Source organism: Tupaia chinensis, unplaced genomic scaffold (assembly GCF_000334495.1).
Source record: "Tupaia chinensis unplaced genomic scaffold, TupChi_1.0 Scaffold000610_1, whole genome shotgun sequence".
NCBI lineage: Eukaryota > Metazoa > Chordata > Mammalia > Scandentia > Tupaiidae > Tupaia > Tupaia belangeri.
This window is the reverse complement of record NW_006160129.1, coordinates 1,570,377-1,585,944: the sequence shown is the minus strand read 5'-3', so window position 1 is coordinate 1,585,944 and position 15,568 is coordinate 1,570,377. Positions and strand designations below refer to the sequence as shown.

The window sequence follows — 15,568 nt, the reverse complement described above, 5'->3', positions numbered from 1 at the left end:
CAGCTGTGACTCTGCTTGTTACTAAGGTATGAATGAAGCACCCCACCGACGAGCCAGGCTCAGGGTGGTCTAATTAAAACAGATGCCACTTGGATACAACTTCACAGGACCTTGGAATGTAGGGAAGTTCAGGGGTCATCTAGTCCAGCCACCCACATATTCCAGCAAGACCTGCAGGAACTAAATCACTTTTGGCCCCAGCTTGAAAAGGCAGATATGCCGCACGTGTTGCACACATCCCAGCATTCTATTCCTTGTACATGCAAGCTTTATTTGGGTGCCTGGATGGGGCCAGAGAGGAAGAAGAGGAGGGTGCCAAAAGGTCGGTTTTCAGTAAGGGTTCCTGTGGGTGTAGTCCATGATGACCCGAAGTCCCAGCCACGTCTCCTGGGCCGTGGGGACAATCTGGGAGGCCGGCAAGAGGAAGCCATAGCGCCCAGTGTCGCGGAGCTCAAAGGTGAAGGAGTACTTGATGCCCTGGTTGTAGGCCCAGTCGATGCTGCTTCCACTGGCTTGATCTGAGGTGGGAGCAGAGGAGAGCAAGCGTCAGTCACTTTGGAAACATTTGCACAGGCCGGGGTAGCAGCCAAAGCCCAGGGCTTGTGCAAGGCCAAACGGAGTCCTGAAGCTCTACTGCTGACCACACAGCCTGGCTTAGCCCAGCAAAAGGGGGTCAGCCCAAGAGGCCCAAAGAGGAGACTGACGCTGGGCCTCCTGTTCACAGGGGAACGCGAGAAAGTCTGCCATTGCAAAAGCTCCTCTGAGAGCTATTTTGGTGAAAGAAATAGCTATCCAAGAGCCATTTTGGTGAAGCCTCTAAATATGTCAGCGTTTCCTGCTTGGATAACTGGGGTGTGTTCCCCTGGGACTCTGGCCGACAGGGGAAAGTGCAAAGAGCCAGCTTTCAAGCCAAAGGCCCTTGTCTGTCTCCTAGAAGGAGATGTCTGGGTTTTGTGGTGAACAGTCGGTAATGAAGCCGCTTTCGAATTGGACTGGGGAGAGGGAGGCTGGCTGCGTAATTCAACCTGACAACACTGAATGAAGCAAAGCCTTTGCCTCAGGGTCAAAACCATTTCTAAGGAGGGCCTGGGTCCAAAGCGAGGTCATCCTTGGCTGAGTTCTGGACTCACCCACCAAAACCTGGACACCCTGAACAGGAAGTGTGTGAGGCAAGTGTGCCCACACCCCCACCCCTGCACTTCTTCCTGTCAGTACTCCGAGAAAGCCACACTGCTGCTGCTTTTCCCACCACACCCCCAAGGCCAGCTCACACAGTAGGGCCTTGGCTCTGGGAGTTTCCTCCAGCTGGAAAGTTCTTCCCTAGATAGATATAGCCTCTTGGCTCCTCGCTCATTTTAACACTTGCCAAAAGTTCACTCTCCCAGGAGGCCTGCCAAGCCTCCACTCCCATCGTACTAATCCTCCTGCCTTGGCATTGATCACCTAACACACTGTAGTGCTACGTATCTGTGTCGATCCTCTCTCTGATTCCAAGCACAAGACAGGGCCTGGTGCAGAGTGGGTGTTCTATGGACACTGTTGACTGAATCCCACTTTGAGGCAGTCATGCTCCCCCCAGGGGCATTGCATGGACTGACTGAGTGAGTGGAAAAGGGTGAGCGTACTCTACTTGGAGGGCACTGGAGAAGAAGTGGTTTTTAAGTTGAATTTCCTGCATGATCTACATATCCCAGCGGGACTTTTCACCCCACCCATGTGTGAAATTGGACTTATCCCCAAGACAAAGGGAAAAGAGTTCCCAGAGGAATTCACATGTTTGCCTGAAAGTATCGAAGACAGCAGAGTTCATGTCAGGGAAAGGCAGCGGCCACCTCTCAAATGACCCTACCTAGCAGGTATCAGGCGTGGCTGGGGGAGGAGCTGTTCTCCTTGCTTGTGCTCCCAAGTCTGGGCGCCCTTGGCTATGTTCTTCCATGGGGGACAATTGCTTGGGCCAGAGGAGCCAGGTGATATTCATCCCGGGACCACCCAGACAGACCATGTGGCCACTTACAAATTGCTTTGATGATGCTGCCATACTTGTATTTGGTCCCGTACAGAGAGGCCAGGGCCGTCACAGCAGACTGGGCTAGCTGATCCTGGAGAAACACCAAGAAAGGCCACTCGTTATGGCCAGGGGAGCCCAGAGGCTCTCAGGCACTGTAAGAGCGAGTCCCCAGCAGGAAGCACGGAGCCCCAGAGCTCAGCGGTGGCTCGATCTGAACCTGTGGGCTGTCCGACTGGCACTTCCCTGCCGTGGATCACACTATAGCTCGGAGTGAGGTGCTGAAGTTCAGTCTAGCCCTGTTTCTAGCTCTATCATGTGACAGAAGTGACTCAACCACTCTGCAACTCCATTTCCCAGAAAGCAAGGGAGACTGGTCCACCTGGGTAGTCTTCTCAAGCCATCAAGGAGCCGTGAGAGAAAGGAGATGCCAGGCTCTCTGGAGGCCCTTGTGCCTCAGGCAGGCCTGTTGGATGGAAGCCCAGGCCGACCAAGGCTGGAATGGGAGGGAAATGGGATAGCACCTACCAGCTCTTTCTGGTCGGAGGCTGGTTCTTCTTTATAGCCGTAGGGATAGAGGAGGAGCTGGGAGTAGCTGTGGATGGAGATGAAGGCCTTGATGTTCCCATGGTTCTTCACAAAGTCCACAATGGATTTGACTTCCACTTCAGAATTGGCAAAACTGCCGTGGTAAGTCTCTGAGCAGGGGTTGCTGCTGGCTCCAGTCACTGTGAAAGGACAGAGGGCATAGCTGGCACTTCCTACACCCATGTGGTGTGGCTTCTATGATGTCCACAGCTTCTAGTTCTTTGCATAGAGTTAGTGACTGTGGGGGGGCGGGTGCAGGAGAGCTCGTCCCACCCTTGGATTATGGAAAGCCAGGGCTTTGCCCAACCTGGGGATCCTGCCTCCCTTCCTACCCAGGCTTGGGGAGAGCTGACAGACATGCCCAGGAAGGTAAGATGGAGTCCTAAGTGAGATCAGTGGCCAGAGAGGGAAGTAGGTGCAGTTAACTTAGGCTCTCAGAACTTAGTTCCATTTAAAGGAATTTTCTTTTATGGAAAAAGGTCAACCAAATCTCAGAGTGCAGCCTCCATCACAGAGAGCCCTTGCCGGCCATCCCCTCACTGCTGGGGCAGGAAAGGGGTGAGGGCAATGAGACTAAGGAGGTAAGAAGCCCTTTTGGTCTGTCCCATCCCTGCTCCCCAAATCACAAGGAGCCTTACACCCAAAGCCGGCGTCCCAGTTCCTGTTGGGGTCCACCCCAACACAGATAGAGCCTGTACCGTGGGACCGGGTCTTGCGCCACAGGCGGTTCTGAGGAAGGAAAGAGTATCAGCCAATCACAGCTCATGTTGAGCATCAGGCCCTTGCCTATCACAAAGTGTTCAGTGCCTGCACAGAGCCGGGGAGGCTGAGAAAGGCTGGAGAGCTCCCTAGAGGAGGCTACCAGCCACATGTCACAGTGCCCTGAGTGCCCTGATTGGGAGCATGGCTGTGGGCACAACATGGGGGACAGGAACTACTTTCCACTGGATGTCAGGGAGGAAGATTTGCAAAGGGGCCTCAGGCAAAGGTAAGTGGTGACCAGGGGGTAGTAGTTAGCCAGAGGATTCTGGGTGGCGAAGAACCCTGCCCTATCTCCCTCAACACTGTTTCATTGGTGAGATGCTGTATTTGCCATAAAAACAAAACTAGGATCAGGAAGTAACTCTGGGACAGCGAGTTTCAACTGGAGGCAGTCTTGATTGTCTCCCCAAGACATTTTGCAATGTCTGAGGACATATTTGGTGGCCATGCATAAGGGATAGGCCGCTGCTGGCTCCTAGCGAGTAGGAGATCACACCCCACATGCACAGGACCACCCCCACAACCATGACTTATCCACCAATGGATCTAGGAGACAGGACTGTTTGACCCCTTTTAGCTTCTGGGTGTTGAATTTGGGGTGAGCAGGGGTGGGGCTCAGAGGCCTATCCTGCCTTCCCCAAGAATAGGAGAAGGCCCATACCGTGCTCTGGGTGTAAGCAAAACCATCAGGGTTGGTGACAATCTCCAGGAAGATGTCCATGGTGTTAAGAACAGAAGTTAAAACTTCATCATGGCCATAGTCTTGTGTGATCTGGATAGGGATTAGAGGGGTAGGAGGACAGAGTGACCAGACCAGGCATTTGCCAGGCCAGACCAATGGATGCCTTCCAGTGCCTCCCTCTGTGGCCACCAGGCTCCTGTGGGTCTTGACCACTAGGATCCCACCAAGCCAGAGCCCTTTTCACCACTCAGCCTTACCTTCTTGGCAAACCAGACTCCGCTGGCTTGGGTGACCCACTCCCGGGAATGGATGCCCGTGTCAATCCAGATGGCCGGACGATTGTTCCCTCCTGTACTAAACTGGAGAAGAGGAAGGGAAGTGGCAGAGAGGCAACTCCACAGCTGAGACCTCATTTTATGCCCCCAAAAAGGAACCCACCCTAGGTCAGAGGCCCCCTGCTCTCTGTGTGTCTCTGAGGAGGTGGCCATCACTCAGGCAGGCATGGGGCTGGGAGCTGGACTGGGGACCCCAGAGCCTGGCCTCCCACCCTCGGCCCATGCTTGAGGGGAAAGCGACTCAACTAGAAGGCCAGGCCCTGCCCCTGTGCTGCGTTTATATAGCTCTCTGCAATTGGTCACGAACAAAATGTCTGCCCTGACTACTGAGCCTCTCCACACTCTGTACTGTGACACGACTGGAAACACTGGGTCACCTCGACATTTCAATTGTGTGCAAGTGATGGTAAATGTTTGAGATGCTAGATGTGGTAATTACCCTGATTTCACCATTACACATTGTGCTCATGTCCTGAAAAATCCCACTGTGCCCCATAAATATGTGCGATTACGTGCTAATTAAAAATTTTCAAAATTCCTTTAAAAAGAAAAGGGAAAATATCGCTCTATGCTAGATAAGAGTATTAAAGGCAGCAACATCCATAGTTATAGACAATGAGGAGTTAGTCAGAAGGGAAATATATTAGGATTTTTTTCCAAGAGATTAGAGGTAGATATTGAAAGAAATCTTAGTGTTCAAAAAATGTAATATGAGACAAAAATAGAAAAAAAAAAAAAAAAAAAAAAACTAGCTCCAACTGTGTGTGTACATGAGCGTACACTGAGACCAGCACGGGAATTCAGATGTCCCCACATGTCTGTGTGGGGAGGCCATACAGCTGTGTATTCCGTGGGTCTGAGGGAGTCCACGCCCACCTGTGGTCCGTGGGGGGGCCCACTCTCGCCCGTGTATTCTTGCAGTGGGCACTCGTACCTTCAGCACATAAATAGGACGACTTTCATAGGTATCACCGATCTTGATCTTGCTGACAAGCTGGGGGTTCTCAGCGACCAGTATATCCATAAAGTCATAGATCTGAGATGGGAAAGAAGAGAGCAACGGCCATAATGGCTCTGGGCTTCCAGACACCGCCCTTAACAGCTCCTGCCATGGATGGAGTCATGCCCCAAACCATGCAGGGAAACTGAGCAGGTGGCTCTGGACTGCGTTTGGACAGCCACGATGACAAGCTTGCTGCCTGTGGGGCGTGGCTGTAGGGATGCCCTCACCTCCTGCAGGGTGTGGTAGGTGGCGTAGTTAAAGGACTCGGTGGAGGTGAACAGGGACCGGAAGGCAAACATCTGCTCCTGCTCCTGATCCAGCAGCGACTGCACGTCCTCAATCATGGTCTCGTACCTGATGCCATGGGTCTCTAGGAAGATTTTGGTAGCCTGGAGTCCAGAAAAGGGCACTCGGACGTCGATGGGGGAGTCAGGCCTGGTTGGGCCCCTCCAGAAGTCCAGCTGGGGAAGACAAGAGCCAGCACAGTCACCACAAGCTGGTGACACCAGTCAAGACCATAGTTAGAATCAGGCTCATTCTGGGAGGGGGTGCTGCAGCCAGAAGGCCTTATAATCGGGGGTGGGACTGTGGCATGGGTGTTAGGTGCAGAAAAAGAAGGGGAACCTCCTGGACTGACCAAAGTCCAGTGTGGTCAGGACAATAGCCCGGGAAGCAAAGTAGAGGGGCTTTGAGCCCGTAGGCTGGGAGAAGAACTAGGAAAGAGGGCCCTGACATTTTGCTAAGATGCTCAAGGGCAGTGAGATTCTAGAACTGGGGAGTTGGAGTCACTTTCTAGCAAGGACCAGTCCCGTGCCTCCTTGTTGGGGAGAGAGAGCCCAGGCACCAAGCTGCTGTAGGGGTGGTGGAGGACTGGGGTGGGCCTAGCTGACCCGAGAGTCACTGGGGCCTCAGGGAGGGTCTTTCCCTCCTCTGACCTGCAGGTGCTCCAGGTCCTCCAGCTCCTTCACCTTCTGTACCTGGGCTTCATCAGCTGCAGAGATTCGGAGCACCTGGTGCCTGGGTAGAGCAGGAGGGGGCACTCAGCACCTTGGCAGCACCTGCCCTGGCCGTGAACACCACCAGGTGGGGAGGAAAGTGGCCGCCTGGAATCCCCAGGCCGGGCCATGAGTGGTCTCAGCAATGGGAGGCCTGGGTTCCTTCTCTCTTCATCTTTGGGAACTTCTAGACTCTGTTGCTGTCCCCATCTCAATGTAGACTACAGTACACCCCCCGCCCCCTTACCTGGGTTTTGCTTTCCATGGTTTCAGTTACCTGTGGTCAACTGCAGTCTAAAAATATTAAATGGAAAATTCCAGAAATAAAATGGAAAATTTCAGAAATGAATAATTTTTAAGTTGTCTATTGCATATGTTCTGGATGTGGATATAGAACCACATGCCATGCTGCTCCCTCCCTCTGGGACATGAATCATTCCTTTGTCCACTGTATGCGTGTCATATATACCAGCTGCCTGTGTATCACTTAGTAGCCAGCTTGGAAAACATAGCACGTCAGATTGGTGCTGCCCACAACTTCAGGCCTCCACTGGGGGTCTTGGAATGGATTTTCATGGATAATGAGACTACTGTACTTTGCTCCCCTAAGCCAGCCGGCCTCTGCCCACTTTCTCTCCTGAAAATTTTCCTTCATGGTCCAGATTTCTGCAGGGCCCCAGACCTCCACCCAGCCCTAGGCCCTCATGAACCTGTCGCCCCAGTCTGTCCTTCCTCTCTGACTGTGTTCCTATATGTCTGTCCATCTGCTCCAGACACTGGAAGGGGCAAGGGGGCAAGTCCTTCCAACTGCCCTCAGCACACCCCCTCCTCTCCACACCCCTACCCAACAAAGTCTTCATGGCCAAGGACGGCCCCCAGCAGCACACTCAAGATCAGCAGCTCCCGCATGCTGTCGTCAGAGGGGAAGGTCAGACTGAGGCTGAGTCAGCCGGGGGCCTTTTAAACCTTCCCAGAACAGAGGTCTCCTGACTGTCCTCCCTTTGCACCTGGCTAGTCTCACGGGGAGGGAGGCTGGGAGTTCTGAGCTCTGGTGCCTCCACGGCCTCTCTGATAACAGGGCAGGGAACAGGACAGCTGAGGAGATAAGCCAAGCTTCAGGCCCTGACCACGAGGAGTCAGCCTGGGGCCTGAGGGTCAGCTGGGGCTGAGGCCTCCCTACAGCCCACTGCCTACAGCCCCCAACCCCAGGCACTTGCAGCAGGTGGAGGCCCTATTTACTGAGGGCAGCTGGGGCCTTAGCAAGGCGTCCGTTGTCCCCTGTTCCTGAGCTCCAGTTCCCCTGGCTCCTGTGTTTGAGCAAGCCAGGCTCCCTGCCCCCACCCCTCCTGTGTCTGCCTCACCACATTGGCTTCCACCCCAGCCCTTGCATGGCACATCCCTCTCCAGGAGTACAGGCCGTTGACTTCCCAGTCCTACTCCTTCCGCCTTGGTGGCCCTGCGGGAATCAGACCACACCAGCAGCAGCTGGGGCAGGTTCCCCTCTACTCTCACCACTCCAGGTCCTCCCAGATCAAGGTCACTCCTGATGGGAACTGTGACCAGATGTCTTGTGAATTCAAAGTGAATGGTGGGAACCACAGCCAGTCTTCTCTGAGGGCTCCCAGTATACAGCAGAAACCAGAACTCGCAGCTCAGCTCCAATGCTGAGCTCATTGCAGAGACAGCTCACACAAATCCCCCCTAATCCGCAGGAGATTCTAGGGGTTCCCGAGCACTATCTAGGGGCTCTGCTCTGTGTCAAGTCCTCGGACTCAGGCACAAACAACAGTCAAGGCAGCCCCTTCTGGTTTCCATCAGTTCCCTCTGTCTCCCTCCCCGGCCCCTTTCCTGGCCAGCCCTCTTATACCAAGGCAGAGTAACCCAGTTATATTTACCCACAACTCTGTCCTGAGCTTGACTCCAGGGAGATAATAACGCCCTGAGTCCAAGGCCAGGCAGTGGTGCCCACAGCAAGCCAGCCCTGTTCTCAGGGCGCTCATGGTCTGTCTGGGAAGACAAAAGGAACCAACTAACTTGCTATTTCTCCAACAGATGTCCCAAGAAGCAGTCACTAGGACAGGATCAGATGTGCCAGGGACTTTCTGGGGCTGTGCACCTCCCAGGAGACCCAAACAGCACATTTTTTGTGATGTGGGCCGAAAAGTTCGAGGACTGTGGGCACATAGTTTGAGAACATACAGGAGGGTCCATAGAAGATCTTACCAAGAAGGTGACATTTGCCTTGGGTCTTAAGATTTTATCAGACAGGGAAGGAAAAGAGGCACTTATCACACTATTCAGTGTTCGATCGCCAACTCACATTCACTTCTTCTTTCTTGTTCTTGGAGTGTTATTTTTGTCTCCACAACTGGACTAGACATCCCCAGGTTAGGAACCATGTCTTACACATTCCTGAGAGGCTCCCTCTTCTCCAAATGCCCTGCAGTGCCCTGGAGTGCTCCTGCTCTGTGCTCACCAGGAAGGCAGGCTTGTAGAGCATCATTTGCATTATACGAAGAGTATTTTTTTCTATTCCTCAATATGAAACTGCCCTATCATTTTTGAATCTCTTCTACTCACCCTACATGTGCTGCAGTTGATGGTTAGCTCTTGGACATCTGAGTTTCTTCCAGAAAAGATAAGCTCGCTGAAGAAGGTAGCAGTGGGAGGGAAGGGCACAGACTGGCCCAGGGAGCCTCTTTCTGCCTCCAGCCTGCAAGCTAAGACGTCAAGAGCCATATCGTGTATTTTCTTGTGAGGGTGGAAAAGATGAATTAAGTGCCAGGAGCTGACCTTAGAGCCAGCACTGGCAGGAAGCTGACAGCATGGCAGTAGAGGAATTTGGGTCTCAGGTGGAGGCCAAACCTAATCCCCTAGCCCCTCCAGAGCACCTAAGGAAGCTGAAAATCACCTTTTGATAAAGATCATTTTGCTGGAATATAACCTCGGGCAGAGGGCTTTCCTTTTTCCCACCCTGTGGGCTTATTTCACATTGGTCTAGGGCAAGGGTAAAGATGGAAGCCATGAGGCTGCCAGCCAGGGAGTAGATAGAGCACCAAGAACTATAACCAGGAGGAAGAAATCACCAGGGATGTCAATTCAAAGACTGAGACACCCAAATCACGGACAGAAAAATAGAGAGGCAAGACATTTGTGGGACACAGAAATGGTTTATTGCCTGTTGATGACATTTATGGTATTCTCAACTGGACTGGTCTGAGGTATATTTCATGTTGGTAAATTATCTTTACAAGCCAAATGATGTATAGCGATTGGATGTTTAAAAAAGTAATGAGTAATTTTTAAAAAGGAAAAGTAATGAAAAAAGAAAAGATGGATACACTCAACAATTACCTGATGCAACTGCACTGACTATCATCCTCTGCATCCCACTTCCTGAATCGTGTGTGAACATTCATTTCCAGGAAAGCTGCCCTACTCACAGCTCAGGGGTAAATTCTTATTGGTCTAGGATGATGGGGGAAATTTCATTCCCTTTAGCAAGTGATTGGTTTAGAAGTAGGCATGTGAGATGTGAGGGGAGGCCAATGGGAAAGTTTCTAGAAGTCTGTCCTACTCTTAAGAAGGAGACACCTTTTTCTGGATATTGGCATCTTTGGACTACATAGTATGAAGTAGTGCACATGTATAGTTGCTCGGAGTTTCTGTTGATGCTATAAAAAGCATTCCTACTGGTGCACCTACCAAACAAGCACTAGTACTGTCAGGAGGTGAGGCCACTCTAGCCCATTAGAGACTGTATGTGAAATGGAGAAAGGCACTTCTCCCAACTGAGCAGACAGTGCCTCATTCTCAACAGGATAACTTTGAGCAGTGCACAAACTGGACAGCTTTCCATGGCAGCCCTGTTGCCAGAAGAACCCCAAAAATGACAGAGGCTCCAAGGCAATGCTCAGAGAACTCAAATCCATAATCTAGAAAATGGATTGTTAAAAAGCCAAATGGAGAACCAGTTTCCAGTGTCTATATTAGGGATCACCAGGGGACAGTGGGAGCATAAATGGCACAGTCAGAAGGGCTGGGTAGAGCAACCAAATGAGACTTCAACCATCTCCCTTGGGCGGGTCTGTTTAGGGTTGTACGTGGTTCAGTTGTTCGTATGGGAAAGGAGTCTATGGGAACACGGGGCAGTTGAGTAGTGGACAGCCTTACATCCTTTGGATAGCAGCACCTCCATATTCCCTTAGGGACCTCTTCCCTGCTCTGAGGCCACAAGATTTAAGTGGACCCAGTCACCCTACTCCAACGCCAGCTCTAGGGATGAGCCACAAGTTTTATTGTTTCTCCGTGAGCTTTTTCAAGTTGGTTTCCTGCTACATGTGTCTGGGGAAAGTGCACAGATAGTACACAGACATCCTCTTACTTCAAAAGAGAGAAAACAGAAAGGGAGTGCCTTCTCAGTAGATGACCACATCATATGACGTTACGTGACTTTGGGCAGGTCTCTTCACAGCCCTGTCTGTTTCCTCGTCTTCCTCTAAAATGGAAGGTTGGTCAGAATGATCACCATGGCCCCTTCTAGCTATGACAACTTACAATTCTAGGATATCTGGTCAGGATCTTGGGCATAAGTGTGCATGCCCGGCAAGTATCAGGTTCCCAGAGGGAGTCAGACTCGAGGCCAGCTATGTGGCTTTCAGCACTTCAGATCAGTATGCTGCCGCCTGCACCATCAAGGCTGGGCCAGTTCGGACTTTTAAAAAATTTGCCAAAAGCTATATGCATGTGCCAGATACACACACACACACACACACACACACACACACACACAAGCAAGAAAGCAACCCTCCCCACCTGCATGGGGCATGGTCACACCGCAATCCCTTCTCCTCCATTCTCCTTCTTCTTGGTATTTTGGACATGTATGCACATATACCTGGTATGTTTTTCCAACTGCTGGGACCAGGACTTCAACTGCATGGTCCTTCATGTGGGATCTAATGACTTCAACCGCTAGGCCATGAACTGGCCCCACTTGGATTCTCCCAAAATAAACCAAGCCATGGTGACATGTTGGGGGAGGATGGAGAGAAGCTTGCAAGGTTTTTAGAGTGACCAAGATCCAGCCATGGAAGGCCTGAGATTTTCAATGAGTGTGTGTCCAGGGCTTTATCCTGCTAAGACTGTGGTCACAGAGGGTCACCAGTAGTTGGGGGCACCATGGAAGGCTTCGGCAATGAGGTCCAGTCAGCTGACTCCTTCAGTCCAGTGGAGCCCATTAGTTTGCTTGCTTTAAAGCTGCAGAACTGTCACCTTAAAGTGGCCAGTGGTAGGGGCCCAACAGTGGCACAGTGGTAAAATGCAACAATCTACAAGGTTGACCCATACAAGAAAGTCTCAAGTTCACATCCAAAGACCTCCCTGAATACACAAGGCACATGAGTGCCCATGACCCCAGCTGGCTAATGCTGGGGGCGTGGATCACAGAACAGGACCCCGTCAGGGGTACAGTCTCTCTCTCTGTTTCTGTCTCTCTAAGTCACAGAATGAATAAATGTTTTTAAAAGGAGCTGTTGTAAATTGGCCAGTGCAGTTTATGACCAGTAAAGGCAGAATTTTTCTCAAGAGGAATAGTCACCTGAAGAGAGCCACACTGTGATATCCAGGGTCTTTATGACGGGTCGAGACAGAGCCCACATTTCAGGCTGGAGGCCTGTGGCTGCGGAGGGACGGAACAGAAGAGCACCACCGTGTAAAAGGAAAACGGGGGAGGAGGTGTGCTTCTCGCTGATCCAGAGAGGGGAGTTGGAAGGCACGTCAGTACTTGAGGAGGGGGCCTGGGCTGCAGCGACCACATGTAAGCAGACAGCAGGTCAAGAATGGCAGCCTATGGGGTTACCCCACAAACTCCAATTCCAGGGCATACCAGTGCCCCATTTAGTTTTTTTATTTTCTATATTACATTGTATTTCTTTTTTGCGTCTCAAGTAATATTGTGTGGAATGTTAGCCCATGGTCTTAGCCATGCTTTGTGGAATTAAGGGAGGTGGGTGGAGGGTTTGGAGGCAGAAGAGAGCCACGTAGCCTGGTGAGCTGTTTAGACAAAGCAGGAGTCCAGATGACTGGAGGACGTGTTATCACATCTAAGGATTATCTTGAGGGTGTGGGGGCATAAAGAACCCAGAAGGCCCAAGAGTCCAGAGTTGTCCTTCAGGATACCATCCCCACCCCAAGTTTCCCAGGCTGGGAATGTGGGGCCAGATGGCCTACTCTGGCAGGCCACATGGGAGGCCAGGCAGGAGGAGACTGGCCATGCGACCTACTGGTCAGGCAGGGACAGTGGGTAAATCTCATGCTACAGTTCAAGAAATAGACTTGTTGGCTGAAAAGACATTCCTCAGAGCCCACCCCAGCCTCTGTCCCAACAGGGACCTATCTGGGAGCAGCAGTGCCAGACCCAGTTCTCAAACAGCAACGAATTACGTTCTCCTTGGGATAGGGGTCCTGGAGGACTGACCCAGGCAGCCTGTGCAGGCTTTGAGGTTTCCTTATCACAAGTATTTGGGACAATTCTGGAAATAGTCACAAGTTCCAGACACCCATTCCATGTGGGATGGCCCTCATTGACCTCTGACCCATAATCCGCACAGCTCTGTCTGTGCACTGATGGGTGCCGTATTGATCTAACTTCCACCGGCTCTCAGCCTGGACTCGTTGACCGCTCATGCCTCTTGTTTCTCTAAAGGAGCATTTTATAAAATGATGACAGGAAACCAGGGGCATGGGTAGGCCTCTGTAAAACCAACAGAGGGAAAACCCCATCAAGTGGTTGGTTGCAGCTGTGTAGTAGTTAAGGACTATGGCAAGGACTCTCAGGCCAAGGATGTCATCGAAGAGTACTTCAAATGCAAGAAATGAAAAAATAAAACATTGGCTCATGAAGAAAAGTACAAATCGGTGTTTTCAGTAAAGCCCTTTTCTCTCTGGCGCCATCTCTCATGGAGTAGTCAGAGGGGAAGTGGAGGAGGATGGGGATAGGGTCGGCTCCTCGCCGGGTTCCCTGGCCAATGGCCCTTGGCCCGAGGCCGCGCATGGGCCTCTCGCATTCCAAACGGCCTGCCCCGCTTGTTTTTTTAAGAAAGCAATAACCGCAGCACAGTCACTACGGTTCTTTATAGCTTTCCATATGTATAATCGCTCTTTCTCTCTTCAGTTTTTCCAATGTTTTTTCTTTTAAATAAATGCTCATAAATTTTACTGGTGAAAAGGATGAAAAAACACACCTAAAAAGAGCAGTTTGTTGGAAAAAGAAGGAGAAAAAAAAAGGAAAAAAAACCCCACCAAGCAGAATGTAGAAAAGCTGAGTTCCTTTTTAGTACTGAGTACCTAAGAAAATGGGGTGTGGAACCAGCAGTTAGCATAATGGTGATGTCGCTGGGCTCCCACGTAGTCGGCTGTAGTTCGAGTCCCGGACCCAGTGGCTTAAACTCACGCTGGGCACGTGTGCGTGTGTGCCCAAGACCCCGAGAGGAGAATGGAGGAGAAAGGATTGTGGCATGGCCATCCCCCCCTGGGGGTGAGTTCTCGCTTTCTTTCTCTCTGTCTCTCTCTATCTTTCTGGCGAGTGCAAGCACCCTATAGCAAAAACCTCTCCAAAAAAAAAAAAAAAAAGAAAAGAAAAAGAAAATGGGGTGAAGGAATGTTCAGATTTTACGAAAAAGAAGATTCTTGTGTAATATCCATAAAGCTTCTGTGTCTGAGTATGGAGTAAATGCCCAGTCCCCTTCTTCTTAGATTTACTGAGGAACCCCAGCAAGGTAGGGCCTCAGTCCCAGGGGAACCCCTGATTTTCATCTCTCTTATCCCTTAGGCTCATTGGGAGCCTTGCGCTGGTCTCGGCATCCAGAGACCTCTGTCTTTATAACTTGAAAATGAGGGGGTTGAACTAGACCATCTGGAAAGTTCTATGGCTTTATGACTAAGTCAGCCACTTGATGAACCAAAGCAAGAAACAGCCTCTGACCCCTTCTAATCCTCTTTCCTCTCAGAGAAACTGCCACCTTGGCAATATCCATTGTCCCCTTCTTCCTTTCATCCCAGCTCCAGTTTCATTCAGGGCAGCCATGTACCTGGCTAAGCCTCCCTAGCAGCTGAGTACGGCCAGTTGGTTCCAACCAGTAAGATGTACGTTTCAGTTCCTTGACCAGCCAACTCAGCTGGTTCACATTTTTTGCCCTTTCTCTTCTGCCTAGAATTCAGACACATGGGAGAGGTAAAGCAGCCATCTTGCAACTAGAGGTCCAAATACAGAGAATGGCAAAAAAGAACAGGTCAGAAGAGTCTGGGTCCCCAAAGCGCCCAAGAGTCATTGAACCTGCCCAGCCTCAGATGACTTCTTATGACATGACAAAACAGAAACCCCTATCGGGTTAAGCCACAGTAAGGAGAATTTCTGTCACATACATCAAAACCTAATTTGTAGTAGGTTAAAGAGGAGAAACGGTCCTTCAATAGTTATCAAGTATCTCCTGTGTGCCTGGCACTGCCAGGAGCAGAGTAAGAGAGCAGCCCAGACACTGCCTCTGCCCTTGTAGGGCTTCCGAACCAGTGGGGAACACAAACGGCAAGTTAGCAAAGTCCATTCATGACAAATCAGCATCGCTCTGACAGAAATAAATGAGGCCCTCAAAAAGAGGTTAATAGGACATCTACTTCCAGCGGGCAGTCCTAGGACTAGTGAGGAAACAATGTTGAAGGGGAAAAGTGGAGGAGAGAATGCACCAGACCAAACGGAGCTGCACACGCAGTGGCCTCTAGCTGAGAAGAAGGTGGGCACTGGTGAGTGGGGTGGGGGGGTAGGAGCGTGAGAGGAATTGAAACAAGGAGGAAGAGAAAGACAGGGCCAGTCATGCAGTGCCATGAGCCGGGTTTTATTTAAAGTCCCTGAAGGATTTGAAAAAGAATATTGGGCCAGCCTTGTACCACAGTGGTTGGTTGCTGTGCTGAGGGAGCTAGATCCCACATGGTCAGCCACAGTTCAAATCCTGGCTCTGGTGGCTTGAAAAACGCCAGGTGCATGTACGTGTGTGCCCCAAATCGCAGAATGATGGAGAAATGGAGAAAGGATTGCATACTCCATGAGGGTTCTCTCTCTTTCTCTCTCTCTCTCTTTCTCTCTCTCTCTCTCTCAAGTGCACATGGCCTCTGGCAAGGAGGAGGAAAGAGAGGGGGACGGGG

At 51.1% G+C, this 15,568-nt stretch overlaps 1 protein-coding gene across 1 annotated transcript; it reads right to left on the bottom strand.

The window, feature by feature from the left end:
- Positions 1-245: 245 nt before the first annotated feature.
- On the bottom strand, positions 246-7,320 carry CPA1 (carboxypeptidase A1). The gene is made up of 10 exons (XM_006158832.2): positions 7,215-7,320; positions 6,311-6,392; positions 5,603-5,836; positions 5,307-5,408; positions 4,295-4,396; positions 4,017-4,127; positions 3,232-3,322; positions 2,534-2,733; positions 2,015-2,099; positions 246-518 (listed from the first exon to the last, which is right to left on the bottom strand). Exons 1-10 carry the CDS (start codon positions 7,277-7,279, stop codon positions 331-333), a joined length of 1,260 nt encoding a protein of 419 aa, XP_006158894.1. The 5' UTR covers positions 7,280-7,320; the 3' UTR covers positions 246-330.
- Positions 7,321-15,568: the final 8,248 nt, after the last annotated feature.